The following is a 22,735-nucleotide window of genomic DNA, read 5'->3' on the forward strand; positions in this document are numbered from 1 at the left end:
ACTTATCTTAATCTCATATATTTTAATCTGAGAACAACTTATCATAATCTTATAAATAAATAGATACAAAAAACATATCACTAGCATTGAATAATCTGAAATTTGAAAAGTACATAAAAAAAAGTGCATTTTTTTTATATTTTCCCCAACAAATCCCACCGTCCTGGAGCCGTTTTAGATTTCTCTCTCGCAAACAATGACGCAACGCGATAAAGACAGCCTGGAATTTTGTTTTTAACGTGCAACTTGATGAATAATAATGTATTAAATACAATAAATTTTGGTGGTAAGTGGTAAGTGAGTAGCAAATTTTGGTGAGGTGAAATGGCAATCTCGTTATATAAGGGAACACCGAGGGTCATTTACTTAGAGCGACGCCTATAAAAAAAATCTCAACTCCGAATCTTCTCATTAAGAATCTCTGAAAGCTTTTATATTTCCTCTCACTCATACCCATCCCATAAAATAATCGAACGGATATGGATTCTCCGTCGGTGGCCGACACCACCAGCAGCTCAATCTGGACCGTCCATCCTGATATCATGGAAACTCATGTCTTCAAACATTTAGACGCCTCTGCCCTCGCCTCCGCCTCCTGCGCCTCCTCTCAGCTCTACGCCCTCGCTTCCGACGAAACTCTCTGGACAGACATTAGCAACTCGACGTGGCCCTCCACCAACACTCCAGGCATCCGCCAGCTCATCTCGTCGTTCCCCAAGGGGACCCGCTCCTTCTTCTCCGACTCCTTCACCAACCCCGACGTCAGCATCACAACCCCTTCCTCCTCTCCGGTCAATCTCGATTGTCCCTCACGATTAATCTCAGCCGTTGATATTTTCTACCAGCAACGGCACGTATTCGGTAAAGTCGTCGAAACTGAGCCATTGAATTTCGATAGCTCTCCGTTCAGGATCGACGTACTTGATCCGAAAGATTCGGTGCCCACCCGGATACCTCACCCGGTGGACGAACAGATGATGTGCGAATTTGGGGAGCGCTTCACGTTGAGCTGGATTTTGATAGATCCGATCAGACGGCGGGCGATGAATTTATCGAGTTACAAGCCGGTGATTGTAGAACGCCGCTGGATGTCTACAGAAGAAGTCCACATGCGCTACGCTTGGGTCTTCTGTGCGGAGCCCGGAGAGGAGGGGTCGGCGACGGAGTATGTCAAATTTGGGATTTCAGTCACGTGGGAGGGTTGTCAGAGCGGCGAGATGCACGTGAGCAAGGTGAGCTTGAATCTGGAGGACATGTATGGAAATCAATTGACGGGGAGGGAAAGTTTGGCAATTATACAGAAGGGGTTGGCGAGTAGAAGGGGGAAAGTGAAAGGGAGGGAGTCGGAAGGAAAACGAAGGTACGAAGAGTACATGGAAATGAGGAGGGAAAGGATATTGAGCGAGGTTAGCAAACAACCGGAGAGAGTAGACAAGCTGCGTGTGGCTTTTTTTCTATTCATATTTGCTTCTCTCGGATTATTGCTCTTCAGAAGACTTTTTTAATCTTCTTCTCTTTATTTTTAACTTATATCTCCTCCAGTTCAATGTAACTAACTGTTGCCAGGGGTGATCCCTCCTTAATTTCACATGTACAGGGAGAATTACTTATTAGAAACTATATTCGGTCTCCTCCTTTTTGTCTCATCATTTTCTTTTCTGTTCGCATGTTAATTCATGTTGTTACGATCACCGGCCGACCACCAGGTCTCCCCGGTTAACTGAAATTTTGGGAGCATTGAAATCCCGCGCGTGTCAATATCTGAAAGAGAGAATTTCGGATTGACACGCGTGGGTTGCACGCCCATTGTTACCTTATAGTTATCAGAAGCAACAGTCGCTGGCGATAAGGATGACCGACATTCATATTGAAAAAAAAACGCCCTTTTTTGCACAAAACAGTAGTAGTAGTATCGTACGCAAATTCGACTTAATAATTTTAGGTCCGGCTATGTTGCAAGAGGGGTACGTAACGTAACCCCGTTTCTTTTTGTCCATTTGTTTCGTCAACGGTTGGATTCAAAGCCACTTGATCCAGTTACTGCAATCGGAAAAAAAAACACTCAAAATGTTGGCTACAACATTGCGATTTTATCCCTGGTTGACTAGTCGTTTTAGCAAGTTGGTGTGGAGCACAGGGACAAAGTGCGTCTAATCACTCGGACTTTTATTTGACAGGTTTGACGAGTTTTGTAGTGAAAATCTAAAGATTAGATTAGATGCGATGAGACTCATAATATTTAAAATAAAAAAAAATTTGTTAGACCCATCAAATTTACCAAATGACATGATACAAATATTTGTCCACGTTTTTGGATTTTTGACTGGTGCTACTACTTTATTACCAACATCGGTGATACATTTCTATTGATCAATCACCGCCGGCGGATTTGAAATTGGGCGTTGTTCTGCGGCAATTTTCACTCTTGTGTGTTCTTTAAGCATGATGAGTGGAAGATAACCACTTGAATTTCAAAGTGGGTTTGTTGATAAATTCGATTTTGGTTAAGTTCTCGAGAGCAGATAGAAGAGACCGATGATTCACTCTCCACTGCCAGGTAATTCAAAATCTCCTCAACCCCACACCAACTTTTGTTGCCCCGCCGATTTTGCATTAAGCCGGTTTGTCTTCCAGTGTATACCAACTCTTTATTTTATTATTTACCAGCCAAGCCGGTCAGCTCAAACTAAACCGATAAGAGTAAAAAGACGGCCCGAATGAACGTTAAACCGAGATCACCAAAGTTGGTCAATTTACTTGAATGTCCAGATATATTATCTTTAAGACGAAAATGCCCAGAAATAATAAAATCCCTATATAACAAAATTTCTTTCTCATCTAAATATATAGAAAAAAAAAAATCCTCCTCACTCGACGGCGGCAAGCATCTCGGGAAGATCTGAAAATGCAATCTGCTCAGCAACAAGACTTGAAGCATTTCCTTTTTAGTTTACTTAAACTGTCGAAAACTCCTCTTCTTTCAGTTTATAAATTGTACAAGCATTGACCTTTGCTTCCTTTTTTATTTATTTATTGATTATTATTTTTTGCCTTCAGTTTTCTGCTTTGGCATTTGGTTTTTTGTTCTTGGTGTCAAATCGCCACTTGGGTTGCACTTGAGTTTCGTATAAAAAGCCATTGATTTGTAAAGCTTAAAGATGGGGAATTGAGTGGTGAACGGAGAATGAAGTTTTGGCCTTTCTGATGCCGATTGCTTCCATAAACAAGAACAAGACGAGATGAACATGAGATGGGACGTTGATGATTTGGGAACAATTAACCCACTGTAAAGATGGCCACTGGGCCAGGCGTTATGCGGCGCGTCATGACATGATTACATTTCGATAGGGCACACGGTACAACATGGCACGCACGGGGCCAGGCTTGGCCTAAAAGTTTAGGTACGCGGACCTTAAAAACACGGCACACGAAAAGACACGTAATAAGTACGCTTCATTTGTGTGCTAACACGCGGCCTGTAACTATTAATAACACGTGGACTAAAGTATATCAAAATAAAATTTTTTAAGTGCATGTTTGGGTTAGCTTAATTAAGTTCTTTTTGGCTTTTAAAATTAAAAATTGTCTTTTGAGACTATTTGGATGTCAAACCAAAAGTCATTTTTTTAATTCAAAAAGTATTTTGAGAGAATGCATGATTTTTAACTTTTCCCAAAAGAACTTTTGAGAAGTTATTTTCTCATTTATTACACTTTTCATAATTCTTAAACTAATCTTAAATTAACAAAGGGACAAAAAAATTTATATTCATATCTAAACCTTTAAACCCTATTTCTTACGTATTTTTCTTGTTTTGCCTTTTCGTTATTCAACCAAAAAAAAAAACAACAAAAGGAGCAAAATCACCACACCAATCTTCTTTTAAGTAAGAATTTTTTTTTTGTAATCTCAAGCTTTAATTTGCATCTTATTTTTAATTTTTTAATATGTATATATACACGGAAATCTCATGCTTTGATTCTTTGTCCATTCGGTTATGCTTTATTACAGATGATGAAAAATCATCAACTAACATTAATGTTGATGAAAATGAAGCAAGTGAAATGGGAGTGGTTCGTGAAAATATTGCTAGGGAACTAATTAGGGGTGGGCAAAATACCCGACCCAAAAAAAATCGGGTTCGCGTCGGTTCGGGTTGTTATTGAAACCTGAGCGAGTGAAAAATTACAAACCTGATTGGGTTGATTCGAATACCCGATCGGGTTGCCCCAAAAAAACAATCACTAAACTTAAACACATTACACACACGAGCACACACAAAGTCACAACTCAAAACACAATTGGCTATAAAAAAAAAATTGACAAATAAAAAAAAATCAAATTATAACCCACAAACATATCTCACTGCCTTCACAGATCACAGCCCTCATCCTCACACTCACGACTTCACACACACACATCGCAAAAGCCAAAAGCAAAGCGACAGCCGGCAACAAACGCAGAGAAGAGAATGGAGGAAGCGCACGCAACCACCTAACCCGCGACCGGATCTACTGCTCCGCGACATCTGTAGCTACCGGATCTGCTGTAGCTGAATTCGCTGCACTACTATCGGATCTACTGCTGCTGGATCTGCCACTGCAGCGTCCACCATCACCAAGTTCCACCGCGAACCGGCAAACTGAATTCTTTTCTTTTTTGATGTTTTGATGGTATATAATAATATATTATATATTATCTGTTAATTGCTACTTATATGTATTGTTAAATGTTAATAATAAAATGAGGGAAATTCTTGTATGGAAAATTTTGGAGTAGAAGCTTAAATTATAAGTATGAATTGATTTTTTTTGTTTTGTTTTTAATGAATAGATTAAGCAGATTAAACACTAAAATTAAATATTTTGCATTTGATATGTGCAGTAGCTTCATCCGATCTAAATTAACCCAAATTTAACCTGATTATTTGACCCGATCCGATCGGATTCGATTATGTTCAGATTGGGTTACAACTTCGGGTTGAGTTCGGATGAATTCTTTTCTAACCCGATCAATCCGAAATCTGATCGGGTTGATCCGAACCCAACCCGAACCCGAAAATGCCCACCCCTATAACTAATGTTTAGATAAACTTAATCTAGTTATTTTTGTTCTTCTTTTTTTATAAAGAAAAACGGTATTTTAATTTGTAAAAGTTTAACTAGATTGATTAAATAATTATTTTGTTTGTCATTGATTTTTAAATTTGATAAGTATTTGTTAGATTCAAATACTTAAAGGTATTAATGACTTTATAATAATTAAAAGGTTTTTTTTAGATGGTCATCCAAACACTTCAAAAAGAGCTTCTTATTTAAAAAAAAAAGATTTTTTACTATGGTCATCTAAACAGCAAAAATAAACTAGAGTTTTTACTTATTTTTTACTTTTAAGTAGAAGTAACAGCAAAAGCTAACCCAAACAGGCCCTAAAGAAAAGTTATAAAATGTTTTGATTTTACAAATATATTGAAATTAAATTTTTTAATATATTTTTTAGCATAGGCTTTTAAAAAATTAATTTAAGTTTTAGTTTAAATAAATATTCTAGTTGTTTTATGTTTATAATTTATTAAATGAATAAATAAAAATCATGATTTTAATAAATAAAATTATAAATATCATTATTTTATAAATGATAAATAAAAAGTTTTACGATATTAATAGTTCATTTATGAAATCATAACTTAGTTAATGGAGATATGTTTCAATTGCGAATGAAATATTTTTCATATTTATACACAAAAAAATAAAATTACGAACGAATATTTTTTATGATAAATTTAAGTGAAATTAAATATATAGTTGTGATATTATGATAAACTGATAATAAAATATTAATTGTCTCTTAATAAAAATTGTTGTTGTTGTTGTTATCATGGTGCTGTGCTTAAAAAAGCACGACAGACATGTAAGTTTTTTTAAATACACTAAACATGTGGGCTTGAGGGGAAAAAAAACAATTGATAGGGACACTGCCCACGGCATGACCCGAGCATGGCACGAGGCCGTGCCGGGCCCTTATAAAAAAATTTTCAGTTGTGGTTTGACGAGGTTGGCCATCTTTAACGCACCGTAACATCAAATGTCATGTCACCTCATTCAAGCGAATTGATCACTTCGATCATCTCGATTTAATAATTTTTGTAGAAGAGATATTTTTTATTTATATTTATTGTAGAATAACTGTGCATTTGCTAAATAAAATTGGAATGAGATAAAATTAGAATGGGTTAAAAATTTAAATGGGCTTGAATGAGAATAGATAATGAGAATCAAAATGAATTGAAATCAGATGGGAAGGAATTGAAATGAGCTAGATTGAAAATCAAATTAAATTGTTTACTTGAATTATATAAATTAAACTTGAAATGACCACAATGGTTTGGTTGCCGAATCCCAGTTGCTTTTCTGCTCGATTTGGCAACGACAATTGGGTTGCTGCGATTTGCCTTTTTCTTTATTTTTTATTTTTTATTTATAAGTAAGTATTTTTAAAAATGTTAATAAGGACAAAATCATCATTTTAAAGTGTAGGAGACTTATTCTCAAGTTGTCTCCTATTTCTGATTCCTAAATTAGGGTGGGTCTCGCTTCTAATTCCTACCTCTATTTTATAAAATAAATACTATCAATTCTAAATTTCAATTCTCCAAATTTAAAAAGTAAACACACCGTAAAATTTTTAAACTCACCGTAAAAGTAATTGTGCTGGTAGGCTGGAGCCCGCTTCTTTATCTTTGAGTATTTGCAATGCACCACCCAAACAAACGTGAATCCGAATAGAATACCCGATAAAATTAATTAAAGTACATAACACCATCTTCTAGAAGTGAGTTCCCGGTGACCTAAAGAGGCAAAGTTTGACTTGTGAGCAATGATTTTTACAAATGATGGTTACGTATTTTATTTGAAAAACGACAAAAGGTGGTTGAACACTTGAACTGATTGTTTCATGGTGCCACTGGAAGATCATGGCGGGGATATGTATTTTGAAAATTACTTTAAACCCTTTGTTTTTTTGTATAATTATGTATATAATTTTAAAAGATTAAATTTTACTTTATATATCCTTTTAAATTTCGAAAAAAATTCTTACTTAAACTATCTACATTTATTAACTTTATTTACTTTAAACATTAACAAAAACTATTTAATACACCTAATTTTAAGAGATTTAATATATACTTACAATAACATAACCAAACAAAGTCAAGTCATAAACATATTATTTTGTTTATTAATATTTTTATGTTCAATATTAAATCTTCCATCCAAAATAACTTGCAATGAGAACAACCTAATAAAAAATATTCTATAATTATTGACAACAAAAAAGAAGAAGGAGAAGAAGAAAACCTTGAAGAAAAAGAATGAAAAGGGTGAAAGCCAATAAAAAATTGGTTGTTATAAATTAATTTTGTTTGATTTTATTTTTGAAAAATAAATTTGTCACGCATACTTTGTAGTTAATTTTTTTTCAAAATATTGATGTCCTCACTACCCATTTAAATATTAATTAAGATATTGGAATAAATATTTAATAAGAAATAGGAATTATATATTATATAATGAGTGTTCTACATTTTTTTTTAAAGTAAGGAGGTGGGCAAAAAAGAAATAGGTTTTTTTTCCCACTTACTACCCCCAAGAATTAAACTCATGTGGTCAACGGCTACAAGTTTCATGTTGTTACCAACCCGACCACGTCCTTGGGGGCAATGAGTATTCTACATGGGTGTAAGTGATCTAAATAATTATGTATATTAATTTATAATAAATTATCCTTAACAATAATTCACGTTATGGATATATTTACTTTAATTTTTTATATTAAAAATTAGAGTATTCAAAGTAAGTTTTAGAGTGTCAATAACCTCACCTTAAAGATATTTATAAACTTAACTAAATTAATTTTTAGTTAAAGGTTTAAATAGGGGTGATAATCACATTCATTACATACCAAACCTTATCTCTTATTATTATTATTTTTTTGGCCTTGGGTGATCATAGATGTAATCCGCATTCACAGTCAACTGAAATGTGACTAAGGGCCAACTTTATTTAATTAATCTAAATGAGCAAAAAGTTTTTAACTTTCTCCTTTGAGGCTAGTTTAGGATTTTGTAGGATATAAAATAAAATACTTTTTTTTTAGTACCTGATTAAGTAATCAGTTGAAAAAAAAAAGTAGAACAATATTTGATAAATTGTGATGCTAAAAATTATAGAATTATGGGTTTAATCACCAGATGTCAAATTATGTTGTTTGCTGCGTAGTTTGATTCCCAAGAAAACCACACATCTAAATGCATGTATTCTTTTCATGTGTCTTCTACACAAGATTCAACTTCAAGGGACTACTGAAAAATAATTGTTTGAAAACCAATCAAACAAGTACATAAATAGGGCCAACAATTATACATCAATTGATTAAACATGGTAATATCAATGCACAATTCTTAAATATTTTAAAGGAAGATCGCCAAAAAAGAAAAATCCGGAGATGCCTAATTTTTCCGTATTAAAATCAATATATATTACTTATCCTCTATTATTTTTTTTAATATTCACCCTTTGGTACAAAAAAAATTTAGAGGAAAAGATTGGCAAATAGGTCATTTGTTTAATAATCTATCTTGAGGATACAAAATATATATTTATTATTAGAAAAATAATTAAAAAATAATAAAAAGTACAAGAAAATATTTTATTATTAATTTTATTCGCACTCATATATATTTCTTATTTTTAATACTTAAATTTTTGTATGTTACTTTCCACTTATATGATTTATTTATTTATTTTACAATAAATATAAATGAAAGTGTATTTAAAAATAATAATAATACTATAAAATTATCCTGTTAGAAAGTTATTGGCTATTATGAAAACAATTAGTGGGCAAGTGATATATATTGATTTCACGGCCAATTTTAATCAATATAAATTAGAAATTAGAAATTAGAACATCATGTTCACTTGCATAGTTTTTATCCTATCAAAAAAAGAAAAAAAAATCATTTCTCATTCGCAGCCGGTCGGATATGGTTCACACTAGAGATTGAGAATTGAGATGCCTTATCATGAACTAATTGGAAACTCAAAAGTAAAACTTTTTAGACGGCAATATCATTTATGTATTTGTATCACGGTTGGAGCTATTTCAATTTAAAAATTTTTGTTCAAATTTTTGTTAAAAATTCTCATTCATTAATCTTATATAATCAAATGGAAAATATTCATAATAAAAAAGCAGAAATTAACGCTGCCAAATTACAACAGGGAAATTTGTTCTGAAGTATAACTAACAGAACCAAATTATAATAAAAGATACCTTAACGAGGAGATTTGGAAAGTTTGTTTGTTGTAATGAATTTTATCCTAAATTTATTAAATGCCGTGTCATTATCAAATGGTTATTATTTTTCACAAGTTGTAAAGTGAATTAATTTTTATTATCTCGTTTGGGATAAATTTTTTGTGAGGCCACGTCTACATTGCAACAGTGGTTGTAAACCCCTCATTTTTGTCCTGTAGCCATAAGACCGTTGGATATTATCCAACGACCTAGGATGACACACGACAGCCACTGGAAGTAACTTCTGACGAACAACTATTATATTAGGTCAAAGAATACAACAAATGGGTAAAAATGTTGTAACAAATAAACGCATAATATATGCAATCAATTGGTTTCTGCAAGTAAAGGTTGATACTCATTTTCGCAACGTAAGTATTGGTTTATCTAATAGTTTTAAAATAAATACTTAAAATATTCCAGAATTCCGAACAATGTAAATGAGTGATTTCACTACTGGATTAAGTAGAGAGTTATAATTTTTTATTAAGAAAAAAAAATCAGTAGAGGTAAATTAGATAATAGTTCCAATGTATGGTTTAAGTAAACATCTTGAGGAAAAAATCGTGAAGGGCAGTTAAATAAAAATATATAGATTGGCAATTTTATTAGCTCCCAATGGATAAAGTTGTAGACCTCTGATAACCGCCGTAACTAGCCACTAAGTAATGTGGGTATCTAATTGCATAATTGTAAGGAAGGAAGACAATGCTATTTTATGTGATCCCAATAAACACAATATTATGTTAACGCACTTCTTGCCCAAACCATTTACACAAAATTATTATTCACATCAATTCTTTGGAAAAGTGTATCTCAGATTCAATTTAGTTGTTGACTCATCCGCATTTGATTCTCCACACTTATGATGAAATATTCACAAAATCCCCTTCCATATGGCTCGTCCAAGACCAATCTTCTCAGTTGAATGATGCAAGACTCGATCGATACTTATCTTATAATCTCAGCTGGCAACCGTAATGCAAAAAAGGATCGATTCATGTTTGTCTTAATTTTTGGATTAATGACAGCAATCGCCTTGCCGTCGATGTTCCCCAATACAACTCTAATTTCTTCGAAAACCTAACTCGAACGGCTCGTGACGGTAGCCAACGTCCAACGTTATTTGTCTAAATTAATTCACAGCCGTTCCATGGCTACGCTGCAAATCTAACGACCAAATCGGTAAAAGACGAAATGTGGGGGTACGGAATCACGGTTGGTAGCTAGCTCGACGCCTGGACCCTTTTTGTGATATCCTTCACTCTTAAATAAAATCAAATCTAATATTTTAGATGGCTAATCAAACTTTTTTTTTTGTTGGGATGTAGCAACGTTTCAAAAATTTTGAGGCTAGGGCGATCCTTTCACGCCTCTGGATGTCTTCGCTTCGCCAACTCGTCTAAATTCCAATCTTTAAAACCATTGAATGTTATATGATTAATTGTATAGAGATCAACTGATGTATATTTGTATCAAAATTTAATGTTAAAATAGCTTAATCCATAAATTTTATTTTATTACTAAAATACACGCGTGTGTTAGTTTGTAAAATGATTACTAATAATATTTAAAATAATTTATTTTATTGAAGAACTTAAAACAAATAATCAGATCTTCGTTACAGATACTTTTACACTTTTTTTACATTTACAATGCGAAGATACCTCCTGACCCCATCTGGTGCTAGAAATCCGTTAAAAACTCAGAATTTATACACACATACATACACAAACACACACACGATTAATTTAGCTTTGGAAAGAACGAATGATTGATTCCATTTTCCATACTAAAATTTGGCGTAAATCCAATTTAATTTAAAACTTGACAAATGCTCCCTTACAACTAACAAATATATGTTTAAGCAATAATAATAATAATGAGATAAGTTGCTCGTCCTAAACAAAATTCTAGAATCCGTCTTTATCATTAATTACTGTTTGCATACGCTGGGAGAGGAAAATGAAACGTAGTGTTTTGTATATTGTGATTTCACATTAATGGAAACTCACCATCAGACGATACAAGGACATGAAAACCAAAAGGTCAATGTCCAAGACGTCGTGAAATGAATGGCAATTTTGTGATTAATTAACAGAAACCCAATTGTCCTATACAAACCCGACAAGACAGCCCTACACTGTGCGGAGAGTGTGCGTGCGTGTGTGTGTGTGTATATATATATATATTGTATAAACTCCGCATCTCGAAAGACATTTCACAAAAAAGAATTGCAATTTTACAACACCCCGCATCATCAAATCAAATGCATGATATGGCCACTTCGTCGTTGGCCGCCACCAACACAACCGGCAGCGGCAGCGGTTCAATCTCCACCATCCATCCTGACATCATCGAGACTCATGTCTTATCACGGCTGGACGCTTCTGCCCTCGCCTCCACCTCCTGTGTCTCCTCTCAACTCCACTCCCTCATCGCTTCCAACGAGTCTCTCTGGACAAACATTTGCAACTCCACGTGGCCCTCCACCGATATTCCACGTCTCCGCCACGTCATCTCCTCGTTCCCCAACGGGCCGCGCTCCTTCTTCTCCGACTCATTCACTAACCCGGACATCGCAGCCTCTTCCTCTCCGGTCAATCTCGACTGTCCGTCGGGATTAATCTCAGCCGTTGATATCTACTATCAGCACAAGCCTGTACTAAGCAAAGCTGTCTTAACTGAATCATTCGATACCTCTCCGTTTAGAGTTGACTTACTTGACCCAAAAGACTCGGTGCCCACCGGGGTTGGTCAGCCGGTCAACGAGGACTTGAGTCGTGAACTCGGCGAGCGTTTGACGTTGAGTTGGATTCTGATCGATCCAATTGGACGGCGGGCGATGAATTTATCAAGCTACAAGCCTTTGACGGTTGAACGTCGCTCGTTGTCAACGGGAGAAGTGCACGTGCGTTATGGATGGGTCTTTAATGCAGGGGAGAAGGGATCAACAACGGAGTGCGTGAGATGTGGGATCTCAGTCACGTGCGAGGGGTCTCAGAACCAGAGCGGGGAGATGCACGTGACGAAGGTGAGCTTGGAGTTGGAGGATATGTATGGAAAGCAATTGAGCGGGAAGGATAGTCTGGTAATTTTACGGAAGGGAATGGCGGGTAAAAGGGGGAACGTGAAGGGGAGGGAAGAGGAAGGAAAGAGGAGAAATGAAGACTACAGAGAAATGAGGAGGGAAAAGATATTGAGCGAGGTGAAGAAACATCAAGGAAGAATAGATACGTTGTATATGGCTTTTGGTGCATTGATATTTGCTTCGCTAGGGTTAGTTGTTTCCAGGATATTTATGTCTCTCTTTTTATGAACTTCTGTAATTTATGGAGATCATGTAGATCTAGAGACAACATATGCATGCAGGAAAAGCAAAATGTAGCTGGGAAACATCTTCAGTCATGTCTCTTTTGTTAATTTCACATGTACAAAGTCTTGCAACCAGCTGATATGTACAATTATGTATATATTACAAAGAGAAAATTATTAAGTAACGTACGCATGTTCATCTCCTCATCGTCAGGTTGTCGAGTTTACTAATTGGGTTTCTGTGTTTGCATGATTTTGTTCTTAATTGAAGTCATCAATTTTCACTCTTGTCAGCTACTGATCCAAGAGATTCTATTTGCATGCTATAACTATGCATTAATTCCACCATTATGCTTATCTTTTAATAAATCTTCTGTCATGTACACATGTATTTATAATAAGAAGATTTTTCGTATTTTTAGAGCATTGCTCTTTATTCATTCAATGCTTACCATATGAGTATGGATATTTTCATAATTGATTAAAGTATATATGTGACAGTGAATAAATAAAAAATAAACAGTACTTCAAGAGTATTAAATTTTTTTTTATTAATAACAGTTTATAGTTAGGATTTAATTACTTATATATATTTTTCATTAACTACCTACCACAACTTACTAAAAGGTCGGCACAAAAATCAATCAGAATTTATTGGCTTGGAATTTGGTTCATTCAATATAGGGAAAAAGACACAGAGACCTCTAATGTTTGAATAAGGGACATAAAACTCCTTAATGTTTCAAAAAAGACACTCAGACCCCAATTGACTAACGGAAACCGTTTGTTTTAACAGAAATTATAATTTTAAAGTGCAATTACCATTATACCCTTATAGCATATTAAAAACTAATTGTTCATTGTCCATTATACCCTCCACAACCAGCAACCAAACACGAGCACAACCAGCAACCAAACACGAGCACAAGCAGCAGCCAAACCTGAGCACAAGCAACAGCCAAACACGAGCACAACCAGCAGCCAAACGCGAGCACAACCAGCAGCCAAAAGCGAGCACAACTAGCAACTAAACGCGAGCACAAGCAGCAGCCAAACGCGAGCAATTCCAGCAGCCAAACGCGAGATTTCAGCAGTTCCAACAGCACAAGCAACAGCCAAACGTCGATCGACAGTAGATCCGGCAACTAGACTCGGTCTCGATCCACGCACGAGCAGTTCCAGCAGCTTCTAGTAGCACGAGCAGCAACTTCCGGCAGCCCCGCAGCGTTCGGCGAGGCAAACCGTGAGTGTGTTAAAAGATTTGTCTGAAATCAGTATCAGTGTGTGCGTGCGTGGGGTTTGTTTGTGCGTGTAATGCGTGTGTGGGTTTTTAGTCAATTCACTTGTTTTTAATTTGTAATTACGATTTTAACCTTTTAATGATTTAACGGAACGATTTCCGTTAGTCAATTGGGGTCTGAGTGTCTTTTTTGAAACATTAGGTAGTTTTATGTCCCTTATTCAAACGTTAGGGGTGTCTGTGTCCTTTACCCTTCAATATAACACGGCTGTCCAGCCTTTTCAATCAAATAATTGATACCATAACCACCCAGCCTTTGTGCAAATGATGGTATGAAAGACCTATGTCGAGGCAATGCTAGAAGATCAGTTATGTGTTCCTCTCCTGCCAGTGCCAACACAACAAGATAATGGATGATTAAAAAGGTCAAATAACCACTTCATTTATAATAGAATAAATGCACTTTCATCCCAAGACTCAACTCAAACTTGAAAAATTAAATCACAATCAAATAAGGAAATACAATTTCAGATCATTTTTCAAATACCACTCTAATCTATTGAGAATTATATATATACGTTGAAGTTAAATTCTAATTTCATCCTACATCAATTTGTTCGATTCGTTTTTTTTGAAACTAAAGTTTTTTTTTTCATAAAGATATATATCCTTAAATATCGTTACACATAAATTATGAACAATTAAATAGTAAGAGTATTGATTTACCCATTTGCTTTATGGAAATATTAAAATGATAAAAGTTGTGATTTGATAAGTATATTGTGGTAAAAGTAACTTATAGGGAAATTTCATAACGACAGCGACAAATTCATGGAAATTTATACTTCAACACTGAGTGAGGTTTTTTTTTTAAAAAAAAAATTAAGTTCGCCTTCGGGGATACTTCATGTCGTAATTATTGATTACTCTTAATATAAATAACCCCTAATGTTAATGTTATATATTCGTATAAATATATTGTGGATCATTATTGTGATGTCAGTTGCTAACAAGTCTTTCTTCATTAATGCCGGCCTCGGATGTGTAATTCATCTATTTCAATTTTTTTCACAAGTCACTAATAAAGTAATAACTCTTTCTAAAATAGCGAACAGTATTTACTCCTCACTTACTAAACCCCACGTTAGTGACGTTTTGACGTTGACACACATAGTCTTTAATTCTTCGAATTAAATTAAATTAAAGCTTAATTTACTAAATGTAATTGGTTTCGATTCTCTCATTAACTAGACTTCTCATAGATAAAAAAATATATAAGTGATTGGTTGATAAATTAATAAAAATTTAAAAAAAATTAAATTTTACCGATACACAATCATTTAAAAATGCATGATACACGATCGTTAAAAAACGAAATTTTTTTAGACACTGACGCACCTGTTGTTTGGGTTAATTGCTAGGAAAATCTTCCGCGAATTCCAGAGTTTTCCTCTATTCAACGAATAAAATGGGCTTTAGGCTTCTATTTTATTTGTATAGGCCGGCTGCAGGCCCGTCCCTTTATTAATCACAATGTCGCCCTTACACTAATACCTTGACACGCGGTGTCCTGAGATTTGTTTTAGGTGTCATTACAAAATTTTGGGTCTTTACATGGCATTATCACTTGATGATTCCTAAGACGAGTCATTAACTAGATTGTTGCAGGAGATGTACTCCTGGGCACTTGATTGCTAATTTATTACATTTCAGTTGTTGAAACTACATATTTTTTTTATTCTCGTTTTGAGAGACAGAGAAAGACACCTGTGCAATTTTAACATAAATTGAGTATTAATGTGCTTATGGGTTAGGACCAATGTCCATGTATAAAGCAATTAAGTGTCAATTTCAATAATTTGCGTGTGTTTATTCTCATGATCGTCCCATGGATTACATGTGGTCCTGAAAATCCTTTAAAAAGGCAAGAATTGAAGCCTAAAAACAGAAGAATTATAATATTTGGTAAGCCCATTCCTAATCAAACACTGTTTAAGAAGCCATCACAGTTACATCCTATATTTACATGTGGCTGCTCAGTTGTTGGCGAACACCCGCTATATCTCCACCGTCCATCTTGATATCATGCAAGGGATATGACGTGCAGCCTTAAAGCTGTTTGTCACCAAAGATCAGCCTAAGCTGTTTGTCACGCAATTGCTTCCAAAACTTGCAGCCTTAGAGGTCAAGAATATGACAAGCAGCTAACTTTTGGAGACTATATATATGAAAGCACATAAATTGACAAAAGATTTGGAAGTTGTTGGATGTAAGACAAAGAACTGACGGCCAATGGGCTACACAACCCATACACATGCGATCCAATCCCAGGATTGGATGGGACTCAATTCTCCACCCAAAAAAATTGTAGGGGTAAAATTATCTCCTATAATTAAGAATAGAATACATATCTCTCTAGTATTATGTGAAGATAAATATTCAGACTCTATTATAATAAAATTATTAAGGATAATCTAGATAGATTTTTTATTGTAAATATTAGTGTGTGTATATATATATATAAGTGAATCTAATGCACGATTGGAAACTAATTTGTCTCTCTATAATTTGAGGTAGAATAGATATGCCTCTACAATTATATAAAGATAAAAATTAGGGCGGTTATACTATAGTAGAATTATTAAAGATAGTCTTGATAGATTTTGATTTATCTATTTGTAATTTAGGGTAGAATAAAATATTTTTTTCCAATATTATGTGAGGAATAGAAATTCAGACTATACTATAATAAAATTATGAAGAATAATCACAATAAATTTATTATGGTAAATATTAGTGTATTAAAGAAAAAAAGAAGAAAAGAAGTAAATCTGACGCCGGACAAGCAGCTTAGATCCAAAGACAAAGCCTTCTAGAAGTGAGTCTATTGTGGGATTGACAATTTATCTCATTGTCAAGTATATATCTTGGGACCCACAAAGGTGGCTATACAGGATTTAGGGAATTCCAGACAAATTTTTCTTACGAGACTTCTTTATGTTTAGTAACTTTAACACTTAAAAGAAACATAAAGAAATATCAAAATTAATTAAAATTTTTAATTATATCTTAAAATTTAATAATAATCAGCAAATTAGTAAGAAATTGTAAAAAAGAAAAATAGTCAACAAGATGTTTTTTTTTAACTTCTATTTGAATCTTTATTCTTTTTTTTTTTTTTTGCTTCAAAAGTGAGCTAACAAATTTTTATTAGATAAGAACATAAGAAATTTAGTAATGTTAAATATTTATTTTTTTTAAATTGAAAGACAATAAAAATTTTACTTTTTTATAAAATTTAATAAAAATTTAATGGCAATACAAATATTTTAATTATAACTCTCTAACATTAAGGTTATTGAATATATTTGTATAAAAATGTTAGTTGTAGGATTTAAATTGAAATGACAAAGAATTTAAATTATTTTTGGAAAAAAATTAACAATAATTTAACTGTTAGACAAATATTATTAATTATAACTCTTTAATATAAAGACTATCAAATATATTTGTATAAGATAATTAATTATTACTTAAGAAGAAGTCAAGTAAGCTTTTTTTTACTAAAAAAATTATTAATTCAAGTATTATTAGAGAAATATCATAGACTGCCTAGGTGATCCACACTAAAAGCCGCCAAAAATTATAAATTAGGCATGACCATAAATAAAAAAAATGATATTTTGGACATCTCGATTTCGATTTCGCTTACTTACATATGCGGTCCTGTAAAGTCTGATTTCAAAGTTGACTGTTGTACATCTGACCTTTTACGTCACACTTTCACCGCGTTATCACATCACACCACCCGCACACTTCACCAATTTCCCCAAGCCACAAATTTTATAATTGGCAGCAAGCCACCTTGGATCAGCTCCAAGGTAGCGCAGCCACCACAATCATTTGGATGCATGTACTTGAACTTAGAATAATTATGATAGAGTGCATCTAATGACCGGTAGCCAAGCGCTTTATAATTTTAACTAGTATTCTTTTCTAGAAAGCGTACACGTGTCGCACTGGCGCCGATTAATGACAGTTTACTTTCTTTAAAAACTAACTCCAAGCCGTAAGCCCTCCCTCTTGTGTTTTGTGGTGAAGTAAACTCTTCCTACTCAAACACTGTACGGAGGCCATCATATCATCTGAGTATGGATCGTCCGTCGCCGGCAGACACCGCCCTCGCCAGCAGCTCAATCTTCACCGTCCACCCTGATATCATGAAAACTCATGTCTTAACACGATTAGACGCTTCTGCCCTTGCCTCCGCCTCCTGCGTCTCCTCTCAGCTCTACTCCCTCACTTCCTACGAAACTCTCTGGACAAACATTTGCAACTCCACGTGGCCCTCCACCAACACTCCACGTCTGCGCCGCGTCATCTCGTCCTTCCCCAAGGGGGCCCGCTCCTTCTTCTCCGACTCCATCACTAACCCCGACAACGCAACCCCTTCCTCTCCCAATCTCGACCTTCCATCGGAATTACTATCAGCCGTTGATATTTACTATCAGGACAGGCACATCTTCGGTAAAGTTGTCAAAACAGAAACATTCGAGGGCTCCCCGTTCAGAATTGACTTACTTGACCCGCAGGACTCGGTGCCAACCGGGCTAAATCAGCCGTTCAACGAGGGCGAGGGAAGTGAACTCAGCGAGTATTTTAGGTTGAGTTGGATTCTGATCGACCCAATCGGACGGCGGGCGATGAATTTATCGAGCTGCAAGCCGGTGACCGTGGAAAGTTGGAGGTTTATGACAGGAAAAGTGCGCATGCGTTATGCATGTGTATTCTCTACAGGGGAAGATGAGTTCGTTCACTGTGAGATTATGGTCAAGTGCAAGGGGTCTCAGAGTGGGGAGATGCGCGTGAGGAAGGTGAGGTTGCTCTTGGAAGACACGTGTGAAAAGCAATTGAGCGGGAAGGATGGTCTGGTAACTTTACTCAAGGGAATGGTGGGTAAAAGAGTAATTGTAAGAGGGAGAGAAGAGGAAGCAAAGCGGAGATACAAAACGCATTTGAAAATGAGCACGGAAAAGATGCAACTCGCGAGCGAGCTGCGGACGCGACAATGGATATTAGTAGAGGCGTCGTTTGTTGCTTTATATTTGCTTATCTTGGGTTTATTTGTTTTCGTGGGCCGGATTTAATTTCCCCACCTTTCGGAACCTTATAGAAGAAAGAGTGGAGTTACCGGCACACCCCTGAATAATTCTTTCGCAACCTCTTCTGTAAACATACCCCCGTCTAATAATTTCAAAACTTACCTTTTTCTCTTATAAACACTACCTTCAAATTCAATTCTCTGAATACCCTTGTCTACTATTAAAAAATAAAGTTTGTAGAGAACCGAGTTTAATAATCCACTTCGAAGCCTTGAAATTACATACGAAAAGAGTGGAGTTTTATAAGGAAGCAGACGACAATTTTTATATGCTGGAGACTAATTAGTATTTTTCAATCTATGGAGGAGAGGAGAAACTTTAATAAAATAAGGAACCCCCAATCCTCCGTCAAGAAGTAAAAGTGATGAAGTTTGTGTCATGATCATGCGGAGATTTCTCTTTAAGACTAATTTCTTCTTGTAGAATGTTTGAAACAGAAAAGTTATAAGGTTGCTTTAATCCCAATTGCATGCATCAATGAAGCATATGTATTTTGGAAATATTTGGGATTAGCTCATCATCAAATTTGAACGAACAATTTACAAATATTAGTACAAATTTATAAACATATACAACCAATTCCTTATTATTTAAGCCTTTTTCTCCATTGTTTTGAAAGGCTGTAGAGAAGAGAGGTATCAAAAACGAATTGTGCAGGCTGCTGAGGTTTCGTACTTCATTATATCTTTATTGTCTTTTAATGTAACTTTATAGATGGTTAAAATCGTAAAAACAGAAACGGGGTTTCAATAGGATTATTACTCTAGAAGAAAATGGAGAGAAAGGGACAGCGCAAGAAATTAAGCAAAGTGTTTAACTTCTCCGTCCTCGATATTGTTTACATGATATGTATATAAATTTTGTATCGAAACATTCCTAACTGAAATTAAAATGGTGAAAATTGAAACCGATTCTTCATAAAAAGAAAAAATCTTACCTATATTTATAAACGTATAAGGAGGTCTCTAAAATGTCTTTTCAGACCCTAAATAATCACATGATTCGGCCATATTCCCTTGAGTTATGAACTATGCGTTTTTTTTTCCCCCTTTCTTAGAGTGCTCTTAAACAACATATTTATTTGTCAATTTTACTTATTCAAAGAGTTAGACGCTACAATTAATCATTAAATAGTATCATTTATTTTTTTAATTATATTTCACAATTAATTTGTACCTAAATGCTACATTTAATTTTTAGTATCGTAACACTTAGAAATGCTACAAAACAATGTTACATTCAAATATTCAATAATATCTAATACAATAGCATATCTATACGTGGTACATATAATATCGAACAAACAGCAAAGTTAACAATAATTTTGTGGCACCAGAAAATGTTTTCAAAGGGAAAAAAAATATTTAGCTGGAAATTTTTGTCCACAGCAAAACATTAAGAAAAGGCCTCCATACATACAGATATAGTATTCTTTTTGCCTAAAATTGTTATTTTTATTTACCCCTCACCATCCAAAGACACCATGCTACTTCACGCTGATAAAGTTTAGTATCTTGGCTTGATGTTGTATTAACAGTTTCCGTTTAATATCAATTTTACTAGTCGCTTGATTTAATAAAAAAAAGGAGAAAGTTTGGTGGACCTGCAAACGCCACCTCAACTTGTGTTACCTTTTTCAATATTGGCTTAATTTTTGTTGGATAGACTATTTTTGTACTATGCAGGGTATTCAGCTGATTAGAGGGAAGTAGTATTGTATTGGAACACAACAAATGTGGGTGCTACACTCTTGGTGCTTTACTAATTTTTTAAACATGATTGTGCATATGATATTCCTTCTGGCACCTCTATGTTAATGATATGAAAGCTTATTTTCTTGATCAAACTCGGGAGCTCTCGGGCAAAGGTGTTTTTATATATCGATCATCCCTGCAGTTTATTGAAAGAGCTAAACTATTAGCACCCCTTCAAAATTCTCTTAGTACCCCTCTTTTAATTATGCCCCACTTAATGCCAAAAATACCATTTTCTTTCTAATCTCAGTTTGTGATTAATTAATAAGCAATGTCAAGTGCTTGAACAGAAATTGCAAGCCCTAGCTCCCCTGCTTATACGCACAGTCTCCAAAATCTTGCAGTCGATGGAGCGGTGTTGTGAATCCTAGAATTATGAGGGCTCGTGGTTTGATCAAGTAATTAATTGAAGTCTCTGGTAATGGCAGATGTAATACTCTGCTACATGTAATTACTTGATATTATTAACTGGAGGTTTTGGTCATGGAAGATGCTGTACTCTGCTGCATCATATAATAATACATTCATTTATTTGCAGATTTGAAAGCAATTCCAACTTTTATATATATAAGCGAAGCAAACACCAAAGCGAACATAACATGGAATCAGAGATTAATGGTTAATGCTAGTTTAAAATGGGGCGAGTTCGTGATTGAAGATAAAGATGACGAGCAGAAGACACCAACATATCAGTTTAGCAGATTGTATTTGGAATTTTGTGAAAAAAAAAAAAATCATACCTGTGCAAGTGAAAGAAATTGACAAGGTTATAGAAAAAGGGAAAAAAAATTGAAGAGCGAAACAAAAAATAAGTAGAGTTAATTCTATTTATAATTTTATATTTGTCTTTAAACGTAATTGTAAGAAAACAGAGGTTTTAAAAGATCAATGAAGAGGTGCTAATAGTCCAACTCTTATTGAAATTGAGGTAAGCCTTTTTATCTGATTATAGCTTAATTGAATTGCCTAAATGATTGAATGAATATTGCAGGTGAGAAAACAATTTTGGTGATGCATAAAAAAAGAGATACATTTTGAATCAAATACCATGAATATCTACCGTTAACTACTGCAAGTCTCTTTCTTAAATTGTTCTTGAAAACAAATTGCCTTCTATTTAATTCATTTTCTAGTTTAGTTCTAACATTCGAGTTGTTACCCTCTTACTACTACAATAGTCCAAAGCTACAAGTTGAAAAGAAAGCTCTTAGGACCAAAATTTTACTATTATTTAAATATTATGATGAAAATTTTTATATGCAAACTCATGACAATAAACTTACACATCTAAATACTTACACAAATGTTTCACTTTATTTATGTATTTTATGATAGTACATGCTTATCTTTTTATTTTCTCAATTTATAATATTGCAGGTCGTGATGATAACGACAAGTGAAGAAGTTTTGGCCACATTCTGAAGATGAAGCATTAGTTTTAGTTTTTTTTTTTTTTTTTGTATTTTAAAAGTAGCATATTTGCTGATAGTCAACCATAATTATTATTTGGAGTTGATATTCGATCTTCAACTTATGAAGTTTATACATTGCTACCTTGATGCAATATTTGATCTAATACATGGTATTTTTTGTTCATTTGGATTATAGGCTTGTATTTGAAAAAGTTTTGTATTATTATCAAGATGAATAATATAAATATCTAAGCTAATTGGCAATTTCTTTAAAATTATGATGACAGTGCTAATACATTGTTACCAAATATAATAGCAATGTCTAAATGCTACTAACTACCTAATTTTAAGCAACATAAAAATGCTCGAAATTATAAGAGATCATAGCATTTTTTACTGTATTGGGACTTAGAATTTGGAAGCATTTTATAAACGCTATGGCAAGTTATTTAGTAGCAATTTATAAATGCTATGAGTTATGAGATAGTAACA

The 22,735-nt window shown here is 34.3% G+C and overlaps 2 protein-coding genes across 2 annotated transcripts; both read left to right on the forward strand.

The window, feature by feature from the left end:
- The first annotated feature begins 479 nt into the window (after positions 1 to 479).
- Positions 480 to 1,505, forward strand: LOC107177519 (probable F-box protein At2g36090). Its single transcript, XM_015531382.1, has one exon. The coding sequence runs from the start codon at positions 480 to 482 to the stop codon at positions 1,503 to 1,505; it is 1,026 nt and encodes a 341-aa protein (XP_015386868.1).
- A 10,133-nt stretch (positions 1,506 to 11,638) lies between these two features.
- On the forward strand, positions 11,639 to 12,679 carry LOC107177479 (probable F-box protein At2g36090). The gene has a single exon (XM_015531336.2). The coding sequence runs from the start codon at positions 11,639 to 11,641 to the stop codon at positions 12,677 to 12,679; it is 1,041 nt and encodes a 346-aa protein (XP_015386822.2).
- The last annotated feature ends 10,056 nt before the right edge of the window (positions 12,680 to 22,735 follow it).

The sequence above is a fragment of the Citrus sinensis genome, chromosome 6, assembly GCF_022201045.2.
Source record: "Citrus sinensis cultivar Valencia sweet orange chromosome 6, DVS_A1.0, whole genome shotgun sequence".
Lineage (NCBI taxonomy): Eukaryota > Viridiplantae > Streptophyta > Magnoliopsida > Sapindales > Rutaceae > Citrus > Citrus sinensis.

What these genes read in the sequence shown, in the direction of transcription:
- LOC107177479 (XM_015531336.2), top strand. Translation starts at nt 11,639, where the DNA reads ATGGCCACTTCGTCGTTGGCCGCCACCAACACAACCGGCAGCGGCAGC.
- LOC107177519 (XM_015531382.1), top strand. Translation starts at nt 480, where the DNA reads ATGGATTCTCCGTCGGTGGCCGACACCACCAGCAGCTCAATCTGGACC.